This window comes from Bombina bombina, chromosome 8, assembly GCF_027579735.1.
Source record: "Bombina bombina isolate aBomBom1 chromosome 8, aBomBom1.pri, whole genome shotgun sequence".
Classification (NCBI taxonomy): domain Eukaryota; kingdom Metazoa; phylum Chordata; class Amphibia; order Anura; family Bombinatoridae; genus Bombina; species Bombina bombina.
The window spans coordinates 162611465-162634693 of NC_069506.1; the positions used below are offsets into that span (position 1 = coordinate 162611465).

Consider the following 23229-nt stretch of genomic DNA (forward strand, 5'->3'; position numbering starts at 1 on the left):
TTTGACATTTGGTCTCCCTCTGTAAGTTGTCCACTAGTATCCTGATTTTCTGTATCAATACTAGAAAAAGTGACATGTCTATTAGTATTATTTTTACTTTTATAGCCCTTTTTGTTTTTAGATGTATTTTTCCTAGGTAGGTCTACTAGATTTTAGCTTTTGCCAAGAGTACACAATATCTAATTCATAATCCTTAACGTCCCTTTGATATTTCTGTACTTTTCAATTATAAAATGTAATGTCTAACGGCTAGATTTGGAGTTTGGCGTTAGCCGTGAAAACCAGCGTTAGAGGCTCCTAACGCTGGTTTTAGGCTAACTCCGGTATTTGGAGTCACTCAAAAAAGGGTCTACCGCTCACTTTTCAGCCGCGACTTTTCCATACTGCAGATCCCCTTACGTCAATTGCGTATCCTATCTTTTCAATGGGATCTTTCTAACTCCAGTATTTAGAGTCGTGTCTGAAGTGAGCGTTAGAAATCTAACGACAAAACTCCAGCCGCAGAAAAAAGTCAGTAGTTAAGAGCTTTTTGGGCTAACGCCGGTTCATAAAGCTCCTAACTACTGTACTCTAAAGTAGACTAACACCCATAAACTACCTATGTACCCCTAAACCGAGGCCCCCCCACATCGCCGCCACTCGATTAAAAATTTTTAACCCCTAATCTGCCGACCGCCACCTACGTTATACTTATGTACCCCTAATCTGCTGCCCTTAACACCGCCGACCCCTGTATTATATTTATTAACCCCTAATCTGCCCCCCACAATGTCGCCACCAGCTACCTACAATAATTAACCCCTAATCTGCTGACCGCAAAGCGCCGCCACCTACATTATAGCCATGTACCCCTAATCTGCTGCCCCTAACACCGCCGACCCCTATATTATATTTATTAACCCCTAATCTGCCCCCCTCAACGTCGCCTCCACCTGCCTACACTTATTAACCCCTAATCTGCCGAGCGGACCGCACCGCTATTATAATAAAGTTATTAACCCCTAATCCGCCTCACTAACCCTATAATAAATAGTATTAACCCCTAATCTGCCCTCCCTAACGTCGCCGACACCTAACTTCAATTATTAACCCCTAATCTGCCGACCGGAGCTCACCGCTATTCTAATAAATGTATTAACCCCTAAAGCTAAGTCTAACCCTGACACTAACACCCCCCTAAATTAAATATAATTTTAATCTAACAAAATAAATTAACTCTTATTAAATAAATTATTCCTATTTAAAGCTAAATACTTACCTGTAAAATATACCCTAATATAGCTATAATATAAATTATAATTACATTGTAGCTATTTTAGGATTAATATTTATTTTACAGGCAACTTTGCAATTATTTTAACCAGGTACAATAGCTATTAAATAGTTAAAAACTATTTAATAGCTACCTAGTTAAAATAATTACAAAATTACCTGTAAAATAAATCCTAACCTAAGTTACAATTAAACCTAACACTATACTATCATTAAATTAATTAAATAAAATACCTATAATTACCTACAGATAAACCTAACACTACACTATCAATACATTAATTAAATACAATATCTACAAATAACTACAATGAAATAAACTAACTAAAGTACAAAAAATAAAAAAAGAACTGTTACAAAAAATAAAAAAAATATTTACAAACATAAGAAAAATATTAAAACAATTTTAAACTAATTACACCTACTCTAAGCCCCCTAATAAAATAACAAAGACCCCCAAAATAAAACATGCCCTACCCTATTCTAAATTACTAAAGTTCAAAGCTCTTTTACCTTACCAGCCCTGAACAGGGCCCTTTGCGGGGCATGCCCCAAGAAGTTCAGCTCTTTTGCCTGTAAAAAAAAACATACAATACCCCCCCAACATTACAACCCACCACCCACATACCTCTAATCTAACCCAAACCCCCCTTAAATAAACCTAACACTAAGCCCCTGAAGATCATCCTACCTTGTCTTCACCTCACCAGGTATCACCGATCCGTCCTGGCTCCAAAATCTTCATCCAACCCAAGCGGGGGCTGGCGATCCATCATCCGGTGGCTGAAGAGGTCCAGAAGAGGTTCCAAATTCTTCATCCTATCCGGAAAGAAGAGGCGATCTGGACCGGAAACCATCTTGATCCAAGCGGCATCTTCTATCTTCATCCGATGACGACCGGCTCCATCCTGAAGACCGATCAGCCAATCGGATTGAACTTGATTCTGATTGGCTGATTCCATCAGCCAATCAGAATATTCCTACCTTAATTCCGATTGGCTGATAGAATCCTATCAGCCAATCGGAATTCGAGGGACGCCATCTTGGATGACGTCCCTTAAAGGAACCATCATTCTTCAGTTGAACGTCACCGGAAGAAGATGGGTTCGCAGTGGAGGTCTTCAGGATGGAGCCGGTCGTCATCGGATGAAGATAGAAGATGCCGCTTGGATCAAGATGGTTGCCGGTCCGGATCGCCTCTTCTTCCCGGATAGGATGAAGACTTTGGAGCCTCTTCTGGACCTCTTCAGCCACCGGATGATGGATCGCCAGCCTCCGCTTGGGTTGGATGAAGATTTTGGAGCCAGGACGGATCGGTGATACCTGGTGAGGTGAAGACAAGGTAGGATGATCTTCAGGGGCTAAGTGTTAGGTTTATTTAAGGGGGGTTTGGGTTAGATTAGGGGTATGTGGGTGGTGGGTTGTAATGTTGGGGTGGGTATTGTATGTTTTTTTGTACAGGAAAAAGAGCTGAACTTCTTGGGGCATGCCCCGCAAAGGGCCCTGTTCAGGGCTGGTAAGGTAAAAGAGCTTTGAACTTTAGTAATTTAGAATAGGGTAGGGCATTTTTTATTTTGGGGGTCTTTGTTATTTTATTAGGGGGCTTAGAGTAGGTGTAATTAGTTTAAAATTGTTGTAATATTTTTCTTATGTTTGTAAATATTTTTTTTTTTTTTGTAACTTAGTTCTTTTTTATTTTTTGTACTTTAGTTAGTTTATTTCATTGTAGTTATTTGTAGGAATTTTATTTAATTTATTTATTGATAGTGTAGTGTTAGGTTTAATTGTAGGTAATTGTAGGTATTTTATTTAATTAATTTAATGATAGTATAGAGTTAGGTTTAATTCTAACTTAGGTTAGGATTTATTTTACAGGTAATTTTGTAATTATTTTAACTAGGTAACTATTAAATAGTTCTTAACTATTTAATAGCTATTGTACATGGTTAAAATAATTACAAAGTTGCCTGTAAAATAAATATTAATCCTAAAATAGCTACAATGTAATTATAATTTATATTGTAGCTATATTAGGATTTATTTTACAGGTAAGTATTTAGCTTTAAATAGGAATAATTTATTTAATAAGAGATAATTAATTTAGTTAGATGTAAATTATATTTAACTTAGGGGGGTGTTAGTGTTAGGGTTAGACTTAGCTTTAGGGGTTAATACATTTATTAGAATAGCGGTGAGCTCCAGTCGGCAGATTAGGGGTTAATAATTGAAGTTAGGTGTCGGCGATGTTAGGGAGGACAGATTAGGGGTTAATACTATTTAGTATAGGGTTAGTGAGGCGGATTAGGGGTTAATAACTTTATTATAGTAGCGCTCAGGTCCGCTCGGCAGATTAGGGGTTAATATGTGTAGGCAGGTGGAGGCGACGTTGTGGGGGGCAGATTAGGGGTTAATAAATATAATATAGGGGTCAGTGATGTTAGGGCAACAGATTAGGGGTACATAGGGATAATGTAAGTAGCGGCGGTTTACGGAGCGGCAGATTAGGGGTTAATAATAATATGCAGGGGTCAGCGATAGCGGGGGCGGCAGATTAGGGGTTAATAAGTGTAAGGTTAGGGGTGTTTAGACTCGGGGTACATGTTAGAGTATTAGGTGCAGACGTAGGAAGTGTTCCCGCATAGCAAACAATGGGGCTGCGTTAGGAGCTGAACGCGGCTTTTTTGCAGGTGTTAGGTTTTTTTTCAGCTCAAACAGCCCCATTGTTTCCTATGGGGGAATCGTGCACAAGCACGTTTTTGAGGCTGGCTGCTTGCGTAAGCAACTCTGGTATCGAGAGTTGAAGCTGCGTTAAATATGCTCTACGCTCCTTTTTTGGAGCCTAACGCAGCCTTTATGTGGACTCTCAATACCAGAGTTATTTTTATGGTGCGGCCAGAAAAAAGCCGGAGTTAGCTTTTCGGGTCGTTACCGACAAAACTCCAAATCTAGCCGTAAGTTGGCTATATTTTCATTAAGTTGTTTTGTATAATCTATATATTTTTGGGTTAGCTCAAACGGTTGTAGAATGGTACCTATGTTATTTATCTCAGTAAGAATTATTTCCCTTTCCTCTTTTTAATGATTCAACAACTGTTTCATCAATAATATGTATATATATACAATCGTGTGCAAACGTTTAGGCACCCCTGGCAATTTCCATGATTTTCATTTATAAATAATTTGGTGTTTGGATCAGCAATTTCATTTTGATCTATCAAATAACTGAAGGACACAGTAATATTTCAGTAGTGAAATGAGGTTTATTGGATTAACAGAAAATGTGCAATATGCATCAAAACGGAAATAGACAGGTGCATAAATTTGGGCACCCCAACAGAAAAATTGCATCAATATTTAGTAGAGCCTCCTTTAGCAGTTATAACAGCCTTTAGACGCTTCCTATAGCCTGTAATGAGTGTCTGGATTCTGGATGAAGGTATTTTAGACCATTCCTCCTTGCAAAACATCTCCAGTTCAGTTAGGTTTGATGGTTGCTGAGCATGGACAGCCCGCTTCAAATCACCCCACAGATTTTCAATGATATTCAGGTCTGGGGACTGGGATGGACATTCCAGAACATTGTACTTGTTGAGCAGTGTTTTGGGTCGTGGTCTTGTTGAAATATCTAGCCCCGGCATAACTTCAACTTTGTGACTGATTCCCCAACATTATTCTCAAGTATCCGCTGATATTGAGTGGAATCCATTCGACTCTCAACTTTAACAAGATTCCTAGTACTGGCACTGGCCACACAGCCTCACAGCATGATGGAACGTCCACCAAATTTCTAATGTGGATAGCAAGTGTTTGTCTTGGAACACTGTGTTCTTTTGCCACCATGCACAACGCCTCTTTGTTTCATCAGACTACAGCACCTTCTTCCGAAATGAAGCTGGCTTGCCCAAATGTACGTTTGCATACCTCAAGTGATTCTGTTTGTGGCGTGTGTGCAGAAAAGGCTCCTTCCGCATCACTCTCCCATACTGCTTCTCCTTGTGCAAAGTGTGCTGAATTGTTGAACGATGCACAGTGACACCATATGCAGCAAAATGATGTTGTAGGTCTTTATAGGTGGTCTGTGGGCTGTTTTTGACCGTTCCCACCATCCTTTGGCTCTCCATAATTTTACTTGGCCTGCCACTTCTGGCCTTAACAAGAACTGTGCCAGTGGTCTTCCATTTCCTCACTATGTTCCTCACAGTTTTTTTTGCATACAACTTTATATGAAAACAGTCCATAGAGAGCACTGTCTGTGTTATAAAGCAAAGTTTAATTTCGGGGCGTGACCCAGTAATCAGACAAGTGGAAAAAGTGGAAAAATTATTATTGTTTTTCCACTTTTCTGATGATGGGGTCACACTTCAAAAATGTTTACATGGATTAAACTTTGCTTTACAACACAGAGAATGCTCTCTATGTACAGAGAACCCCCCCCCCCCCGGCTTGAACATATCCAGGACAGAGAGTGCTGGCTTATTGCATTATCTATATATACATATATGTGAATATAAATATAAATATATATATATATATATATATATATATATATATACACATACTGTATATACTGTTCTGAATCTTATTGCAGAGTTAGATTTTAGATTGTGAAACTAAACAATGCAGAATTCAATACAAACCCCTCTACCAATCGTTTGTAATATGTTGTTTAGAAGACCATTACAATATGAAATAATGTAATAGGCCGCACTTAGCTTCCTTATGGATTACTGTTGCTTTATTAACAAATGCCTAGCATTTCACAGGACATCATATTTTTATGCTATTTTCTTTTTATAATGTTACAAGTTTTGAATACACAATTATTAAATTGCAATTTCCTGATGTTTAAAAGACAGTAATCCACAGAATATTTCTAACATATTTTGTCTTTGTTAATTTTAAGGGTTTCGCCTTTTGTTGGTGATTATACCTGGTATATTTTTAAAGAGGTTTGTATTCTAGATTACTTAAGCTCAAATACATTTGAAAAGGCATTTACTGATAGTTCAAGATGCATTTTTACTACCTAAAATATATGAGGTGATGTGACTGAGATAAGAACACATGCAGCTTATAGCAGTGGGGGTACATTTCAAAAGGAAGCACTGCCATTGAATTTAGATGAACTTTAAAGCCTAATGCCCTTTTTAGTAAATAGTCTGCATAAAATACCATGGGAAGCTGAGTTAATTTAACTCTCTTTTTACCATCTATTGTAAATTAGAGCCCATGATCCTATAGAGATAGTATGCTCAACCCTGCCAGAAAATTCAATAAGCTCAAAGGCCTTATGAACAGTGAACACATAGAAAAATACATAATATCTCAAACTCACAGAAACAAAAATAAAAAAATAAAGGTCACTCACAAAAACATAAATGTATTAGAAGTCTTCAGATTCTCATAAAATGAGATTACATATTCCACCATTGCATTTCCCATCTTTACAAAGGTGAGCTCCCATATATTAGTTGTCGGCTTTGGATTTTCTTTGGTAATGTTGGCAGCCAATTAAGAGCCAATATGGGAATAATACACAGGATGGTGCATTTGCTGCATTAGCGTTATTTTAGATGGAGTTTAATTCATCACCAGATATAATGAAGATAGGCTTTAACTTACTTTTTAATGCACCCAAGATATTAAAATACTCCATGCTCCAGCTGCCAACTTCAAAAGTATTTTTTTTTGGTGAGTTAACGGTTTGAATTGTTCTCCAATCAGAGCTCTAGCTACATCAAAAAAAAGAATGCATTTGCATTGGGCGGCTGGAGCCCGTGGTATTTGAATTTCAGATTTACATTAAAAATTAAGTTATATAGCATCCTCATTACAACTCATAAATTAAACCCCATCTAAAATATTGCTGACATTCTGTATCTGTTTATACAAAGGGGACAGGTAACAATCACTTTAGGGACAGCAATGGGGGGTGTTGCTTATGGTAAGTATATTTCATGCTTAAATACCAATACTGTCTACACACTGCATACGTAATATAATTTAAAAAAAGCAATTTGTTCAATTTCTTAATTTTGAACTCCAAAACAGTGCAAGTTTTGATATCAAAATGATAGTTATACTTGTATTTTGTATGAAGCTCTTTTGCAGTTCAGTTATTGATTTGTGATGCATAGATACAAAGGAGCATATGTATCAAGCTCTGAAAGGAGTCATCCGACTCGCCAGAAACAGCAGTTATGAAGCAGCGGTCACAAAGACCACTACTCCATAACCTGTCCGCCTGTTCTGAGCAGGCGGACAGACATCGCCGGAAATCAACCCAATCGAGTACGATCGGGTTGATTGAAACCCCCCTGTTGGCGGAGTCTGCAGGGGGCGGCGTTACACCAGCAGCTCTTGTGAGCTGCTGGTGCAATGCTGAATACAGCGAGCGTATTGCTCGCCGTATTCAGCAAAGTCTGGTGGACCTGATCTGCACTGTCGGATCAGGTCCACCAGACTTTGATAACTAGAGGCCAAAGTATTTAGCATCCCTTTAAAATGCACTTGGTAATACAGGGAGTGCAGAATTATTAGGCAAATGAGTATTTTGACCACATCATCCTCTTTATGCATGTTGTCTTACTCCAAGCTGTATAGGCTCAAAAGCCTACTACCAATTAAGCATATTAGGTGATATGCATCTCTGTAATGAGAAGGGGTGTGGTCTAATGACATCAACACCCTATATCAGGTGTGCATAATTATTAGGCAACTTCCTTTCCTTTGGCAAAATGGGTCAAAAGAAGGACTTGACAGGCTCAGAAAAGTCAAAAATAGTGAGATATCTTGCAGAGGGATGCAGCACTCTTAAAATTGCAAAGCTTCTGAAGCGTGATCATCGAACAATCAAGCGTTTAATTTAAAATAGTCAACAGGGTCGCAAGAAGCGTGTGGAAAAACCAAGGCGCAAAATAACTGCCCATGAACTGAGAAAAGTCAAGCGTGCAGCTGCCAAGATGCCACTTGCCACCAGTTTGGCCATATTTCAGAGCTGCAACATCACTGGAGTGCCCAAAAGCACAAGGTGTGCAATACTCAGAGACATGGCCAAGGTAAGAAAGGCTGAAAGACGACCACCACTGAACAAGACACACAAGCTGAAACGTCAAGACTGGGCCAAGAAATATCTCAAGACTGATTTTTCTAAGGTTTTATGGACTGATGAAATGAGAGTGAGTCTTGATGGGCCAGATGGATGGGCCCATGGCTGGATTGGTAAAGGGCAGAGAGTGTAAGATTCAAGCCTGCTTAGTATGGATGAATGTGATATAGGTTTGTAGCACAGTATCAAATGAGAATACTATTACTTGGTAAACCCATATAGATATATGTGCAGTTAATCTAAGATTAATGATTCCCTGCATAAAATACACACTATAGTATAATCTGCAATATTAGGAATAATATCAAAATAAATCTTGGAATAAACAGGCTTGTAAAATATAAGAGGTTATGGAATAGGTGAAACTTTCCAAATGAATAAGTAAGGAGTAATTAATAATTGAATGCGTAATATGAAGAAATTGTATTCACAGCAAGTAAGTCTTATCCAAGGTAATTTAGATAGAATCACATAATGGAGAAATTCAGCAAAAAAAAGTTATAATGCAAACGAGGTATTGTACCTTGCAAACTGTGAGTGCGGTAGGTAGTGACAAACACTTCCGGGTTCTGTACGCTGCGAGTGCAGCAGGAGTTGAGACACGCTGAAGCCGGCTGACTGACAGCGTGTGACGTCACGATTCTCCGGTGCAGCCGAAAACAAGATAATGTTAATGAAACGGAACAGATAAGTTATAACTGTTTAGAACTTCAATAACCGGTTATTCTTAATGGGAGCCACAAGGTTGTTTAAAATAACATATGAGCACATAAGATGGTACAGGTAGCGTAAGTCCACAAATAACAGACAGTCTTGAATAAATGTAAGTACTTGCCCAAACTTAGATTTCCAATATTGAAGAAGTTGTAACAGGCTGGAATACACTGGGAGATTCGTAGTAAAATGTTCTTGAAAGAAATAACTCCAGTTGTAGAGGAGATAAGATTCAATTTAGAAACTTACAGAGAACTGAGAGGCTCAGTGTTACTCTGAGGAGAATAACAAAATACTAAGCAAGGTGTGCTTAGTGATCAGGTGTTTTATGGGAGTGAGAAGGTTGTGATTGGTTGATCTCTAATTAAAGAAACAGTGCACCCTAAACCCTGACATGACTCCCCCCTCAAACAAGCTGATCCTCAGCTTGAAGTCTGGGGCGATCTGGATATCTCCTGTGAAATTGGGTAACAAGTCGAGGTGCATTAAGATTAGATGCGGGTTCCCAGGTGTCATCATCCTCTGAATATCCCTTCCACCTAATTAAATATTCCAGAATTCCCTTGGAAAACCTTGAATCGAGTACTTCTTTCACCTCATAGACTTCTGAGTCTTGGATGGAACTGGTCGGCAGTAATTGGGGTGTATTGTTCCTCGTAGGAACGTATGGTTTGAGGAGGGAAACATGGAAAGTTGGATGTATTCTCATAGATGATGGTAAATCTAAAGTAACTGCGTTCTGATTTATTACCCTAGTAATGGGGAAAGGTCCGCAGAATTTTTGCGTCATTTTTCTACTCGGGAGATGTAGCTTTAGGTTTTTCGTTGACAACCATACCTGGTCTCCAATTTGGTATGAAGGTGGTTGTCTGTGTCGCAAATCATAATAATGCTTTTGGGAGTTCTGAGCTTTTGAAATGTTCTCTTTGATAACCCGAAAATTGTCTAGGAGTGCATTATTCCATTCATCAACCAGAGGAGAATTGGAAGGAGTAGTACTAACTGAAGTGATGGTTGGATGGTACCCATAATTTGCAAAGAACGGAGATAATTTTGTGGATGAGTTGGTTAGGTTATTGTAGGAAAATTCAGCGAAGGGTAGGTATGTTATCCAGTTGTCTTGCTGATAGGAACAGAAGCATCGTAAGTACTCATCTAACCATTGGTTGATTCTTTCAACCTGTCCGTTTGCTTGTGGATGGAATGCAGTTGTGTATTGATGAGTTATGTTAAGAGATTGACAGAGACTTTTCCAAAATTTAGATGTGAACTGAGATCCCCTGTCAGATATCAGAACTGTTGGTACTCCATGAAGCCGAATCACATGTTGTATGAATAGTTTAGCTGTTTCCGCTGAAGTGGGAAGTTTATGAAATGGGATAAAATGCGACATTTTGGTGAAACTGTCAACAACTACCATGATAGTGGTATAATTTTTTGATGGAGGTAGATCCACAATAAAGTCAACTCCTACTTGTTTCCAGGGTCTGTCAGAAGTTGGAATGGATATTAAAAGCCCGTACGGTAATTTCCGCTCTGTTTTGCATACTTGACAAGTAACACAACTCTTTATGTAACTTGAGACAGTTTCCCTCAACTGAGGCCACCAATATGTCCTTGTTATAAGTTTGATGGTGCGTGATTCCCCTGGATGACCAGCTAAGGGTGAATCATGGTGGTGTTGTAGGATTTGATGTCTCAAATCTTTAGGAATATAGATCATATTCTTGTAGTAGTATAATCCGTCTTTCAGTTCCAAAGGAACCTTAGTGTCTGTGGGTGAATTTTTCGAAGAGTTCTTTACATCAGTAAGAAAGTCTGAAGTTAATCCGATGAAGCGTTCAGAAGGAATTATAGATCTAGGATTTTCATTAGGAATAGGTTCGGATAATTGTCGAGAGAGTGCATCCGCTTTTCCATTTTTGTTTGCAGGGTGGTATAGGATTTGGAAGTCGAATCTTGCAAAGTAGAGACTCCACCTTACCTGTCTAGCTGATAGAGTTTTGTTATTTTGCAGGTATTGGAGATTTTTGTGGTCCGTGTAAATTATGAAGGGCATTTTTGCACCTTCTAGTAAGTGTCTCCAGAATTCTAACGATTTGCGGATGGCGAGTAATTCTTTGTCTCCTATTGCGTAATTCCTCTCTGCTAATGTCATACTTTTTGAGAAATAGGAGATTGGATGTAAAGGATCTTTGGATGTTTTCTGTTGTGAAAGTACTGCACCAATCGCAAAGTCTGAGGAATCAACTTCCAGTACATATTGTAAATCAACATTCGGAAATTTAAGTATGGGTGCTTCTGTGAAAGTTTGTTTCAAGAAGTCAAATACTTTGGAATGAGTTTGATTCCAATGGAATTGTTGAGTTGAACCAGTAAGTTGTGTGAGTGGTCTCACTATTGAAGAAAAATTCTTTATAAATTTTCTGTAATAATTGGCAAACCCTAAGAACCTTTGGAGAGACTTTTTGTCTTTAGGAGTTGGCCAATTTTTCACTGAATCAACCTTCTCGGTTTGCATTTCGATACCGTCAGGAGATATAGTGTAGCCTAAGAATGAGATAGTGGTATTGTGGAATGAACACTTTTCTAATTTGGCATATAGTTTATGCGTTTGTAAACGAGCTAATACCCAACGGACATGTTTTATATGTTCTGTCAAGTTGTTGGAGTAGATTAAGATGTAGTCTAAGTATACTACTAGACATATGTCTAATAAATCCCGGAAAATATCATTAATGAAGTGTTGGAACGTTGCGGGGGCATTACAAAGACCGAATGGCATCACTAGGTACTCATAGAGTCCATACCGAGTTCTGAATGCTGTGAGCCATTCGTCTCCTTCCCTTATACGTATGAGATTGTATGCCCCGCGCAAGTCCAACTTAGTAAAGATGGTAGCATTACTTAATCTTTCAATTAATTCCGGGATGAGAGGTAACGGATAACGGTTTTTTACCGTCCGTTTATTAAGCTCTCGATAATCTATTATCGGCCTAAGGGATGTGTCTTTGTTGGTTACAAAGAACATTCCGGCTGCTGTGGGTGAAGAAGAGGGTCTGATAAAACCCTTCCGTAGATTATCTTGTAAGTATTGTTTTAGATGTATCAACTCTGGGTGACTCAATGGATACAAATGACCAACCGGTAATGTTGCACCTGGAATTAATTCAATTGGGCAATCATATACTCGATGGGGTGGAAGAGTTTCAGCCTCAACTTTGCTAAAGACCTCTATGAAGTCCTGGTATGGTTCCGGTATTTGTATCTGTTCTAATTCTGTGTGAAGTATTTTATGATGTGGAAAGCAAGTGTTTTCACAAAATTTTGATTGGAAGGTAACAGTTAAAGTAGTCCAATCAATATGAGGATTGTGTGTCTGTAGCCAGTATAAACCTAATACTATAGGAAAATGGGGTGATGGAATTACATCGAATGTTATATATTCGGTGTGTCCATCCTCAGTAATGACTAATATAGGTATTGTGTTGTGTGTTATAGGACTATTTGCAATCACAGAGCCATCAATAACTTTGATTGAGACTGGTGTTTTCTTCAACACAATAGGTATTTTATTTTTCAATACAGTAGAATTATCTATAAAGTTGCCAAAGGCTCCAGAGTCAACGATGGCAGATGTAGACAATCTCTTAAGGTCCCACTGCAAAAGGAGAGATAGTTTGCAGTAAGAAATTTGTTTATCTATACTTTGAGTATTGTTTATATGAACAAACTTACTCTTTTTATTTTTTCGTAGTGTTGGGCAGTCCGTAACTGTATGACTGGGATTCGCACAATACATACAGAGGTGATTGGTTCTTCTCCTTATCCTTTCTTCAGGAGTTAATGGTCCACGTATAACTCGTATTTCCATGGGGGTTACATGCTCCGTAGGAGGGGATTTTGTATGTGCATAGGTGGAGGTGGTGGCTTTAAATGTTGGATCAAAATGACCACGTTCCGCTTTGCGTTCCCTGAGCCTACGGTCGATTTGGGTTGTGACTTTCATTAAGGCATCCAAGGTACTTGGAAGCTCTATACGAGCTAGCTCATCCTTGACGGGATCAGACAATCCCAATCTAAATTGGTTTCTGAGAGAAACCAAGCTCCATGCTGAATCTGATGCGTACAGCTTAAATTCAGTGGTATATTCTTCCACTGTCTTTTTTCCTTGTTTTAAGCTCCTCATCTTCTGTTCAGCCGTTAGTTGAATATCAGTATCTCTATATAGCTCATCCATAGCTTGAAAAAAATTTGTTAGTGAGTCTAGTAGAGGGTCATTTGTTTCACACAAATGATCTGCCCAAATTCTGGGTTCGGATCTTAGAAATGATATTGTGGACAAAACCCTTACCCTGTCAGTGGGGTAAGTTTTTGGTTTTAAATTAAAGAGCAAGTAGCAAGCATTTTTAAACTGCCTGTAGGTTTTCCTATCACCATTATATAATTCTGGCAAGCTTATCTGTGGTTCAGAACTGGGGGTTTGTTGTTCTTTTACCTCCTTTATAAGTTCTCTGAGAACCTGATTTTCAAGCTGTAAGTCCAGGATAGCCTGTCCCATTTTGTCTACCTTTTGACTCAGGTTATAGACTACTTGGGGAATATCAGCAGGTTCCATTTTCTTTTATGGCTTAGTATTATGTAAGATTCAAGCCTGCTTAGTATGGATGAATGTGATATAGGTTTGTAGCACAGTATCAAATGAGAATACTATTACTTGGTAAACCCATATAGATATATGTGCAGTTAATCTAAGATTAATGATTCCCTGCATAAAATACACACTATAGTATAATCTGCAATATTAGGAATAATATCAAAATAAATCTTGGAATAAACAGGCTTGTAAAATATAAGAGGTTATGGAATAGGTGAAACTTTCCAAATGAATAAGTAAGGAGTAATTAATAATTGAATGCGTAATATGAAGAAATTGTATTCACAGCAAGTAAGTCTTATCCAAGGTAATTTAGATAGAATCACATAATGGAGAAATTCAGCAAAAAAAAGTTATAATGCAAACGAGGTATTGTACCTTGCAAACTGTGAGTGCGGTAGGTAGTGACAAACACTTCCGGGTTCTGTACGCTGCGAGTGCAGCAGGAGTTGAGACACGCTGAAGCCGGCTGACTGACAGCGTGTGACGTCACGATTCTCCGGTGCAGCCGAAAACAAGATAATGTTAATGAAACGGAACAGATAAGTTATAACTGTTTAGAACTTCAATAACCGGTTATTCTTAATGGGAGCCACAAGGTTGTTTAAAATAACATATGAGCACATAAGATGGTACAGGTAGCGTAAGTCCACAAATAACAGACAGTCTTGAATAAATGTAAGTACTTGCCCAAACTTAGATTTCCAATATTGAAGAAGTTGTAACAGGCTGGAATACACTGGGAGATTCGTAGTAAAATGTTCTTGAAAGAAATAACTCCAGTTGTAGAGGAGATAAGATTCAATTTAGAAACTTACAGAGAACTGAGAGGCTCAGTGTTACTCTGAGGAGAATAACAAAATACTAAGCAAGGTGTGCTTAGTGATCAGGTGTTTTATGGGAGTGAGAAGGTTGTGATTGGTTGATCTCTAATTAAAGAAACAGTGCACCCTAAACCCTGACAGAGAGCTCCAGTCCGACTCAGACGCCAGCAAGGTTGAGTACTGGTTTGGGCTGGTATCATCAAAGATGAGCTTGTGGGGCCTTTTCGGGTTGAGGATGGAGTCAAGCTCAACTCCCAGTCCTACTGCCAGTTTCTGGAAGACACCTTCTTCAAGCAGTGGTACAGGAAGAAGTCTGCATCCTTCAAGAAAAACATGATTTTCATGCAGGACAATGCTCCATCACACGCGTCCAAGTACTCCACAGCGTGGCTGGCAAGAAAGGGTATAAAAGAAGAAAATCTAATGACATGGCCTCCTTGTTCACCTGATCTGAACTCCATTGAGAACCTGTGGTCCATAATCAAATGTGAGATTTACAAGGAGGGAAACAGTACACCTCTCTGAACAGTGTCTGGGAGGCTGTGGTTGCTGCTGCATGCAATGTTGATGGTGAACAGATCAAAACACTGACAGAATCCATGGATGGCAGGCTTTTGAGTGTCCTTGCAAAGAAAGGTGGCTATATTGGTCACTGATTTGTTTTTGTTTTGTTTTTGAATGTCAGAAATGTATATTTGTGAATGTTGAGATGTTATATTGGTTTCACTGGTAAAAATAAATAATTGAAATGGGTATATATTTGTTTTTTGTTAAGTTGCCTAATAATTATGCACAGTAATAGTCACCTGCACACACAGATATCCCCCTAAAATAGCTATAACTAAAAACAAACTAAAAACTACTTCCAAAACTATTCAGCTTTGATATTAATGAGTTTTTTGGGTTCATTGAGAACATGGTTGTTGTTCAATAATAAAATTAATCCTCAAAAATACAACTTGCCTAATAATTCTGCACTCCCTGTACATATTGAAGCATAAATGAGAATTATTTTAATTCTGTATAAAACTAATATTATAGTCATACACTTTGGAAACATGTCTATAAAAATAATTACTATAAGGTATTAAAAATAATATATTATGAATCCACTATAATCTGATATAAGCATCATTTATTACTTTAGTTTTTCTTTACATATAGTGGAACAGTATACTGTTAATTTGACATTTGTCTTAAAATGCTAATAAATACATTTAAAGGAAAAATAAAGTCCAAATTAAACTCTCATGATTCAGGTAGGGCATGTCATTTTAAACAACTTTCCAATTTACTTTTATCATTAAATTAGCTTTTTTTTCTCTTGGTATTTTTTTGTTAAAGGCTAAACCTAGGTAGGCTCATAGGCTGATTTCTAAGACTCTGCAGTCCACCTCTTATCTCCCTGTCTGACTGTGAATAGCTAATAACATGTACTGTTAGTTAATGTGTGCCATATAAATAAAATTGTGCTCACTCTAGTGGAGGTATTTAACAGTCTGCACTAATTGCCTGAAATGCAAGTCTGTCAAAAGATCTGAGATTAGGAAACCGTCTGCAGAAGCTTAGATACAAGGTAATCATATAGGTAAAAAGTATATTAATATGTTGGTTATGCAAAATTGGGGAATGGTAAACAAATAGATAACCTATCTTTTTAAACAATAACATTTTAGGTGTTAACTGTCCCTTTAAATAACTACTTGATTATTATTTGCTTTTTTCAAAGACCATTAATCCTTTTGAGAGTAAGAAACACTTGTGGTATTGAATCTGAAAGTAAAATATAACTCTGATATATTATTTTTCAGGTCCTGGAGGGTCCAAGTTCACTATTGGCAAATCCATTTGGCTGCTTTGGGCTTTGGTTTTTAACAACTCCGTTCCAGTAGAAAACCCTAAAGGCACAACAAGCAAAATCATGGTTCTCATCTGGGCATTTTTTGCAGTTATTTTCTTGGCCAGCTACACTGCAAACTTGGCAGCTTTTATGATCCAAGAGGAATATGTTGATACAGTATCCGGACTCAGTGATAAAAAAGTAAGGAACTAAAATTCATGAGCCCTAATCAATAACATTTATTTTATTTGCAAAACTTACTTGCTTTAAAAATTACATTCGCTTTCTCACAACTCAACAAAACATGCAACGCAATTATTCTACCTTTCTTTTTTGTATTACATTTAAAGGGACCTTACTTACTACATACATTTAATGTATCTCCCTCTTATTAATGGGTGCTGCCATTTTGAAACCTAGGTTTCACTGCAGGTATCTGAAGGAGAATTGCAGCACATGTGCTAACACATCAGCACGGGTGACAGCTAGATTTCAACATGGACGCTCATAAGACAGGGGAAAACCTCAATGCTATGTTTATAAAATGTATTTAGTGGTTAATGTTCATTTAATCACAAAAAAAAAACAATTTCCATATAATTTATGTATCTTGCATGATTGGTGATGATTTTCATTGTGTGTTTGCAAACACAATGGACTAGATTACAAGTGGAACGCTAATTAGCACTTTTGCTAGAATGGTAACTGTGCTAGCAGTAAACCTTTTACTCTTGCCGGGTTGTGCTGGTATTACGACTTGAAAGTAAAAAGTTATTGCTCCAGCACTAACCCGACGAGCAAAGAGCTGAAATTACACTATTGCGTGCTCAATAACCTATTCCCCAATAGAAGTCAATGGAGAAAAAAAGTGGGAAAAAACCTAACACCCTACTTGCACGCTAAGCCGAATCGCCATAAGACCCATACTCTAATAACCCCTAAACTACCACATAGCCCACCACAAAGTCCCCACTACATTATTAACTCCTAAAACACCAGCCCCCAATGCAAAGTAACCCTATACACTATTAACCCCTAAACTGCTATCCCGGGAACGCAAAGTAACCCACTTACATCTAAAACCCCTAACCTACCACCCCCTAAGTTAACCCAAAATAGACTAAATCTACCATAACCAAAAAATACTAACTATTTTTAAAAAAAATAAAACTTACCTGTGAAAGTAAAAAAAATCTAATCTTACCTTTTAAAAAAACAAACTACAATTACTGTTTAAAAAAAATAAACCTACTATTACCAAAAATCACTTACATTGCTTAAAAACATTACTAAAAAAACCAACCTAACATTACAAAAAATAACAAATGACCAAAAATAAAATGAGTTATGCCTATTCTAAAGGCCCAAAATAAAAAACCCACCCCAAAATAAAAAAGAAACTTTTCTAATACTAAACTACAAATAACCCTTAAAAGGGCCTATTGTAGGGCATTGACCTAAAGTGATCTAGCTCATTTTGTGGAAACAAATAAATTACACCTTCTAACATCTACTCTAAAAAGTGCCCTGAAAAGGGCATTTAGCTCTTTTGCTGCCTAGGGAAAAAAAACAACCTAATCTTTAAAAAAAAAAAAACTCACCCAACGACAAAAAAATAAATAATTAACACTAAACCCCAAGATGGTGCTTACCAAAGATGATGGGGGCGACATTCTATCTTCATCCCGTTAGAAGGTGTAAGTTTTTATTTTCACAAAAAGGGCTTGATCACTTTAGGGAAATGCCCTATAAAATGCCTTTTGAAGTGCTATTTGTAGCTTAGTTTTAGAATAGTTATTTTTTATTTTGGGGTGTATTTTTTATTTTGTGGGTTTAGAATAGGCATAACTCTTTTTTTTATTTTTGGTAATTTGTTATTTTTTTATAATGTTAAGTTTTTTTTATTTTTTGATAATTGTAGTTTTTTTTTTTAAAACAGTAATGGTAAGTTTTAGAAATTGAATAGGAAAGCGCAAATATGGCTGAATAGATTTATTTATAAAACAAAAGTGCAGTAATACATAAGCACTTACATTAAAATTTAAGACGTTCAACATCCACAATAGGTACTGTTCTCTAGCGTCACAGATAGCTAGGTTTCGGAAAGTGCTAGTACCTTTGAAAAAGTTCAGCCGTGATCCAGACGGAATGCGTAAGGTTTTGCGGAAGAAACAGCTGATGTGACACACGGCTACTGGAACTGAGATTCACCCTCTTGCTGGGGGATGCTTCGGCCGGAAGTGACATCAAATGCCAACTTACTCGCGGTCGGCGAGGATAAGACTTGTGATGATCAGTTCTTAGGGGGACCCAAAACCTAGCTATCTGTCACACTAGAGAACTGTACCCATTGTGGATGTTGAACAACTTAAATTTTAATGCAAGTGCTTATGTATTACTTTTGTTTTATGAATATATCTATTCAGCCATATTTGCGCTTTCCTATTCGAAAATAGTGCTTGTGATCTCCTCTGGTCTATGGAAATACCAGTGAATGAAAGCTGCATCGACTGATAGAGGGAAAGTGATTTCACTTGGACTACTTTCACAGAACTTATTCCGGACAACAGGGGTAATATTGGACTATTTGCCTGTACTAGAAGGAGCTATATAGTGTAATTTATTGCTATATATTGTGATATATTACTCATTTGCCTATAGACCAAATTTACTGCATATTGTCTTGTTTATATGTTAAACAGCGCTGATTTATTTTTGTTTTAATGGTAAGTTTGTCTTTTTAAAAGGTAAGGTTAGATTTATTTTACTTTCACAGGTTCCTTTTTTTTTTTTTTTTAAAGTTAGTTCTTTTTTTTGTTGGTAAAAGTAGGGCTAGTCTATTTTGGATTAATTTAGGGGTGTTAGATTAGTAGGTTATTTTGTGTTGGGGGGGCTGGTGGTTTAGGGGTTAATAGTGTAGTGGGGACTTTGCAATGTGCGGGTTTAGGGGTTAATAGTGTAGAAGCTTACTTTGAGGTGGGGTGTGTGGCAGTTTAGGGGTTAACAGTTTAGAAGCTCACTTTACGGTGGGGTGTGTGGCAGTTTAGGGGTTAGTAGAGTAAAGTGGTAGTTCCCGATGTGGGGGTGGTTTTTTAGGGGTTCATAGTGTAGATTAGTGCAACTGATTCCTCTGGACAAACTCTTTGAAGTTCGAGCGGTAAATGTGATTCCATTTGCATGATCGCATTTATTTTAAACTTGTAATACAAGAGCAAATTACCACTCAACACTACCCTTAGAAAATATGTAGAGCTTAAAATGACCACGAGTTTGCGCAAACAAATTTGTGGTAATTTTAACAGCGTGCCACTTGTAATATGGATTTGATCATAAAAAACACCACCATCTTGCGATCACGCTTACGCTCCTCCCCCTAATGATAGCGTTCCACTAGTAATCTGGCCCAATATCTTTTATTGGTGATATTGTTGTGTTGCCCTAGGCACTGGAAATATGCTGCTACCTCAAAACTTCCTAACACCCAAAAATTTTAGCAAATATTTGCCTCATAAACATCACAACAAGAAGCCATTGATGCACACTTTTAGATGGCTATGGGTTCGTTGTGTTGTAATAGGTGGGAAGGCATTATGCTATAGAACCACTTCTCAAATTTTGCTGTCCTCTTAATATTGCTGCCATTGGCACAGATCTAGTTGGTATAGGCCAAATACACCCTGGGTTATAAAGGTGATATAAGTGGTTTTGGATATGGGCGCAAAATGTATTCTTGTTGCATCTTCTATATAAACAATGTCCACTTGGTTTGACGTTGATTTTTATATTTGTAGCACAATTAATGCTAGAGGTGCTTTCTCTTGTTGGCTCATCTCCATCGTAAAAACATGTTAGGTTACAATGCAAGACCTAGGTCACAGTTTGAATAAAATAGAAATTTGCACATTCTAAAATAGAATAATCCTGGTGTGAAGGAGGTAGGGAAACACCTGAGTGCTATGGTGAATCCAAATATGAAAAAGTTGCCAAGCACTCGAATAGTGAGTTAAGAAACCAAAATTTAATGTGATGTTTCAGCGATATTACAATCCCCTTCCTCAGAGAATCAATATGTGAAATATTAATGCTATTCATACATAAAAAACATACCACCTAAATGATGACATGTGCAAAAAGAAAGGCAGAGGTGGAACTGGATATGACTGGATGTGATGTCATCATTATGATTCATTACATGATAACGATGAGTGTAGTTAAGTGCCCATTGTTATGGTTGCAATAAATGTTACCATGGTGCCATAATAACAAAATTATGAGTGTTATACTTAAGAGATCATTATATGTGCTGTATTGAGCACACTTGTGTGACAAAGTTTTTGTTGTTTTGGCTACTATGAGTGTTATAATGATAAAATTATGTGTGATAGACAAAAGCGATTATTGCATGTGGCATACTTAAAGGGACACTGAACCCACATTTTTTCTTTCGTGATTCAGATAGAGCATGCAATTTTAAGCAACTTTCTAATTTACTCCTATTATCAAATTTTCTTTGTTCTCTTACTATCTTTATTAGGGTTAGGAAAAAGAAGGCATCTAGGCTTTTTTTTGGGTTCTGGACTCTGGACAGCACTTTTTTATTGGTAGATGAATGTATCCACCAATCAGCAAGGACAACCCAGGTTTTTCACCTAAAATGGGCCGGCATCTAAACTTACATTCTTGCATTTCAAATAAAGATACCAAGAGAATAAAGAAAATTTGATAATAGGAGTAAATTAGAAAGTTGCTTAAAATGCCATGCTCTAGCTGAATTACGAAAGAAAAAATTTGGGTTCAGTGTCCCTTTAACAAAAATATATCATCACTAGTTCTAATCGAGCAGGGAGAATCTTACAAATGAAGTCACTTATGTGTAAATCTATACATATATACCAGGCCAAACGAGGATCATATTATAAATTCCTGAATTTAAAATTAAATATGCTTTCTTCTAGTTAAGCTTAATTTAACTTAATATTAATGTAATTTTAACTAATTAGAACAAAATATATATGTATATGTTGACAAAGACACAGTTGATACAAGTGGAGGAGATTCATCAGACATGAATAGAGAACCTCACATAATGGGAATCCCTTCAACTCTTCCACCTAGACCTGACAATAAAGGTGCAGGAGCAACAAACTTACAACTTTTTTTAAGGGTTACGACCCGCTCCAGACTGTGCACCAGAGACCACAGCTCTGAAGGGCAAAGTTTAAATGTAAGAGCCCCCTGCAGCAGATAGAGCACTATAACACCATGGTCAATTTGAAGGTGAACAAAGCTTACTACAATCACAGATGACATAACCTGTTTTCAAAGACAATTAAAACTCAAGGAGCATTTTCATAACAAAGGTTCGGTATCCTTTTAAAAAACCTAGTTGCTTTGACCCCATCAACTATAGCCCCAGCATAAAAACATATATCAGACTCAAAAATTGACTAAAGATCTATGCAGCATTAAATGATCACCCAATCTGACAATTAAGGAAAGGAAAGCCATTGAAACTTTATAAAATGATATTGCCTTAAACATAAGGCCAGCCGAAAAAGGCTATAGTCCTCATGAATTACTAGGATTATCATAATGACATAATACAACTAGAAGACCACCAGGTATACCAAAAATTAGCACACAATTAAACCAAATTCAAAAAGCAAATAGATTCCATCATATATATGGGATTTCAGCAAGGCTTTTTGGAAAAGGAGAGGAGAGAATTTTTGATTACTCCATATGTTAAGGTACCCATCCTTTACACTGTGCCATAATATAATAAATTAATATATCACCCACAGGAGAGGCCCATAGTTTCAGCCAGTAGATCATTCCTCCAGCCCATATCTCAATGATCACCTAATTCAATCCACAGTAAAGAAAACCCGGGCTTACCTCAAAGATACCACATATCTATTAAAACAATTGGAAACGTGATTCCATCAGCCAATCAGATTTTCCTACCTTAATTCCGATTGGCTGATAGAATCCTATCAGCCAATCGGAATTGAGGGGACGCCATCTTGGATGACGTCCCTTAAAGGAGCCGTCATTCGTCGTAGTCCGTCGGTGAAGAAGGTGGTTCCGCGTCGGCGGAAGGAAGATTCAAGACCCGGCTTGGAAGATGACTTCGCCCGGATAGAAGACCTCTTCAGCGCCTCTTTGAAGATGACATCGGCCGGATCGAAGACTTCTTCAGCGCCGCCTGGATGATGACTTCATCGGATGGAAGATTTCTTCAGCGCCGCTTGGAGGATTAACTTCTTCCGCTCCGGATGTCCTCTTCAGTTCCATCGGTGGCTCGGATGAGTGAAGACGACTCAAGGTAGGATGATCTTCAGGGGATTAGTGTTAGGTTTTTGTAAGGGGGGTTTGGGTTAGATTAGGGGTATGTGGGTGGTGGGTTTTAATGTTGGGGGGGGGGTTGTATTTTTATTTTACAGGCAAAAGAGCTGAACTTTTTGGGGCATGCCCCCACAAATGGCCCTTTTAAGGGCTGGTAAGGTAAAAGAGCTTTGAAATTTATGTAATTTAGAATAGGGTAGGGATTTTTTTTATTTTGGGGGGGTTTGTTATTTTATTAGGGGGCTTAGATTAGGTGTAAGTAGCTTAAAATTGTTGTAATATTTTTAACATGTTTGTAACTTAATTTTTTATTTTTTGTAACTTAGCTTTTTTTATTTTTTGTACTTTAGTTAGTTTATGTAATTGTATTTCATTGTAGTTCTTTGTAGGTAGTTTATTTAGTTAATTTAATGATAGTGTAGTATTAGGTTTAATTGTAACTTAAGTTAGGATTTATTTTACAGGT

The 23229-nt window shown here is 37.5% G+C and overlaps 1 protein-coding gene across 1 annotated transcript in view; it reads left to right on the top strand.

Annotated features, from left to right (window-relative positions):
• GRIN2D (glutamate ionotropic receptor NMDA type subunit 2D) overlaps window positions 1–23229 on the top strand; it is a 666498-nt gene that overhangs the window by 478037 nt on the left and 165232 nt on the right. The window contains 1 exon segment of the mRNA XM_053690671.1: window positions 16387–16616. Within this exon segment, the coding sequence (XP_053546646.1) occupies window positions 16387–16616 (230 nt within the window).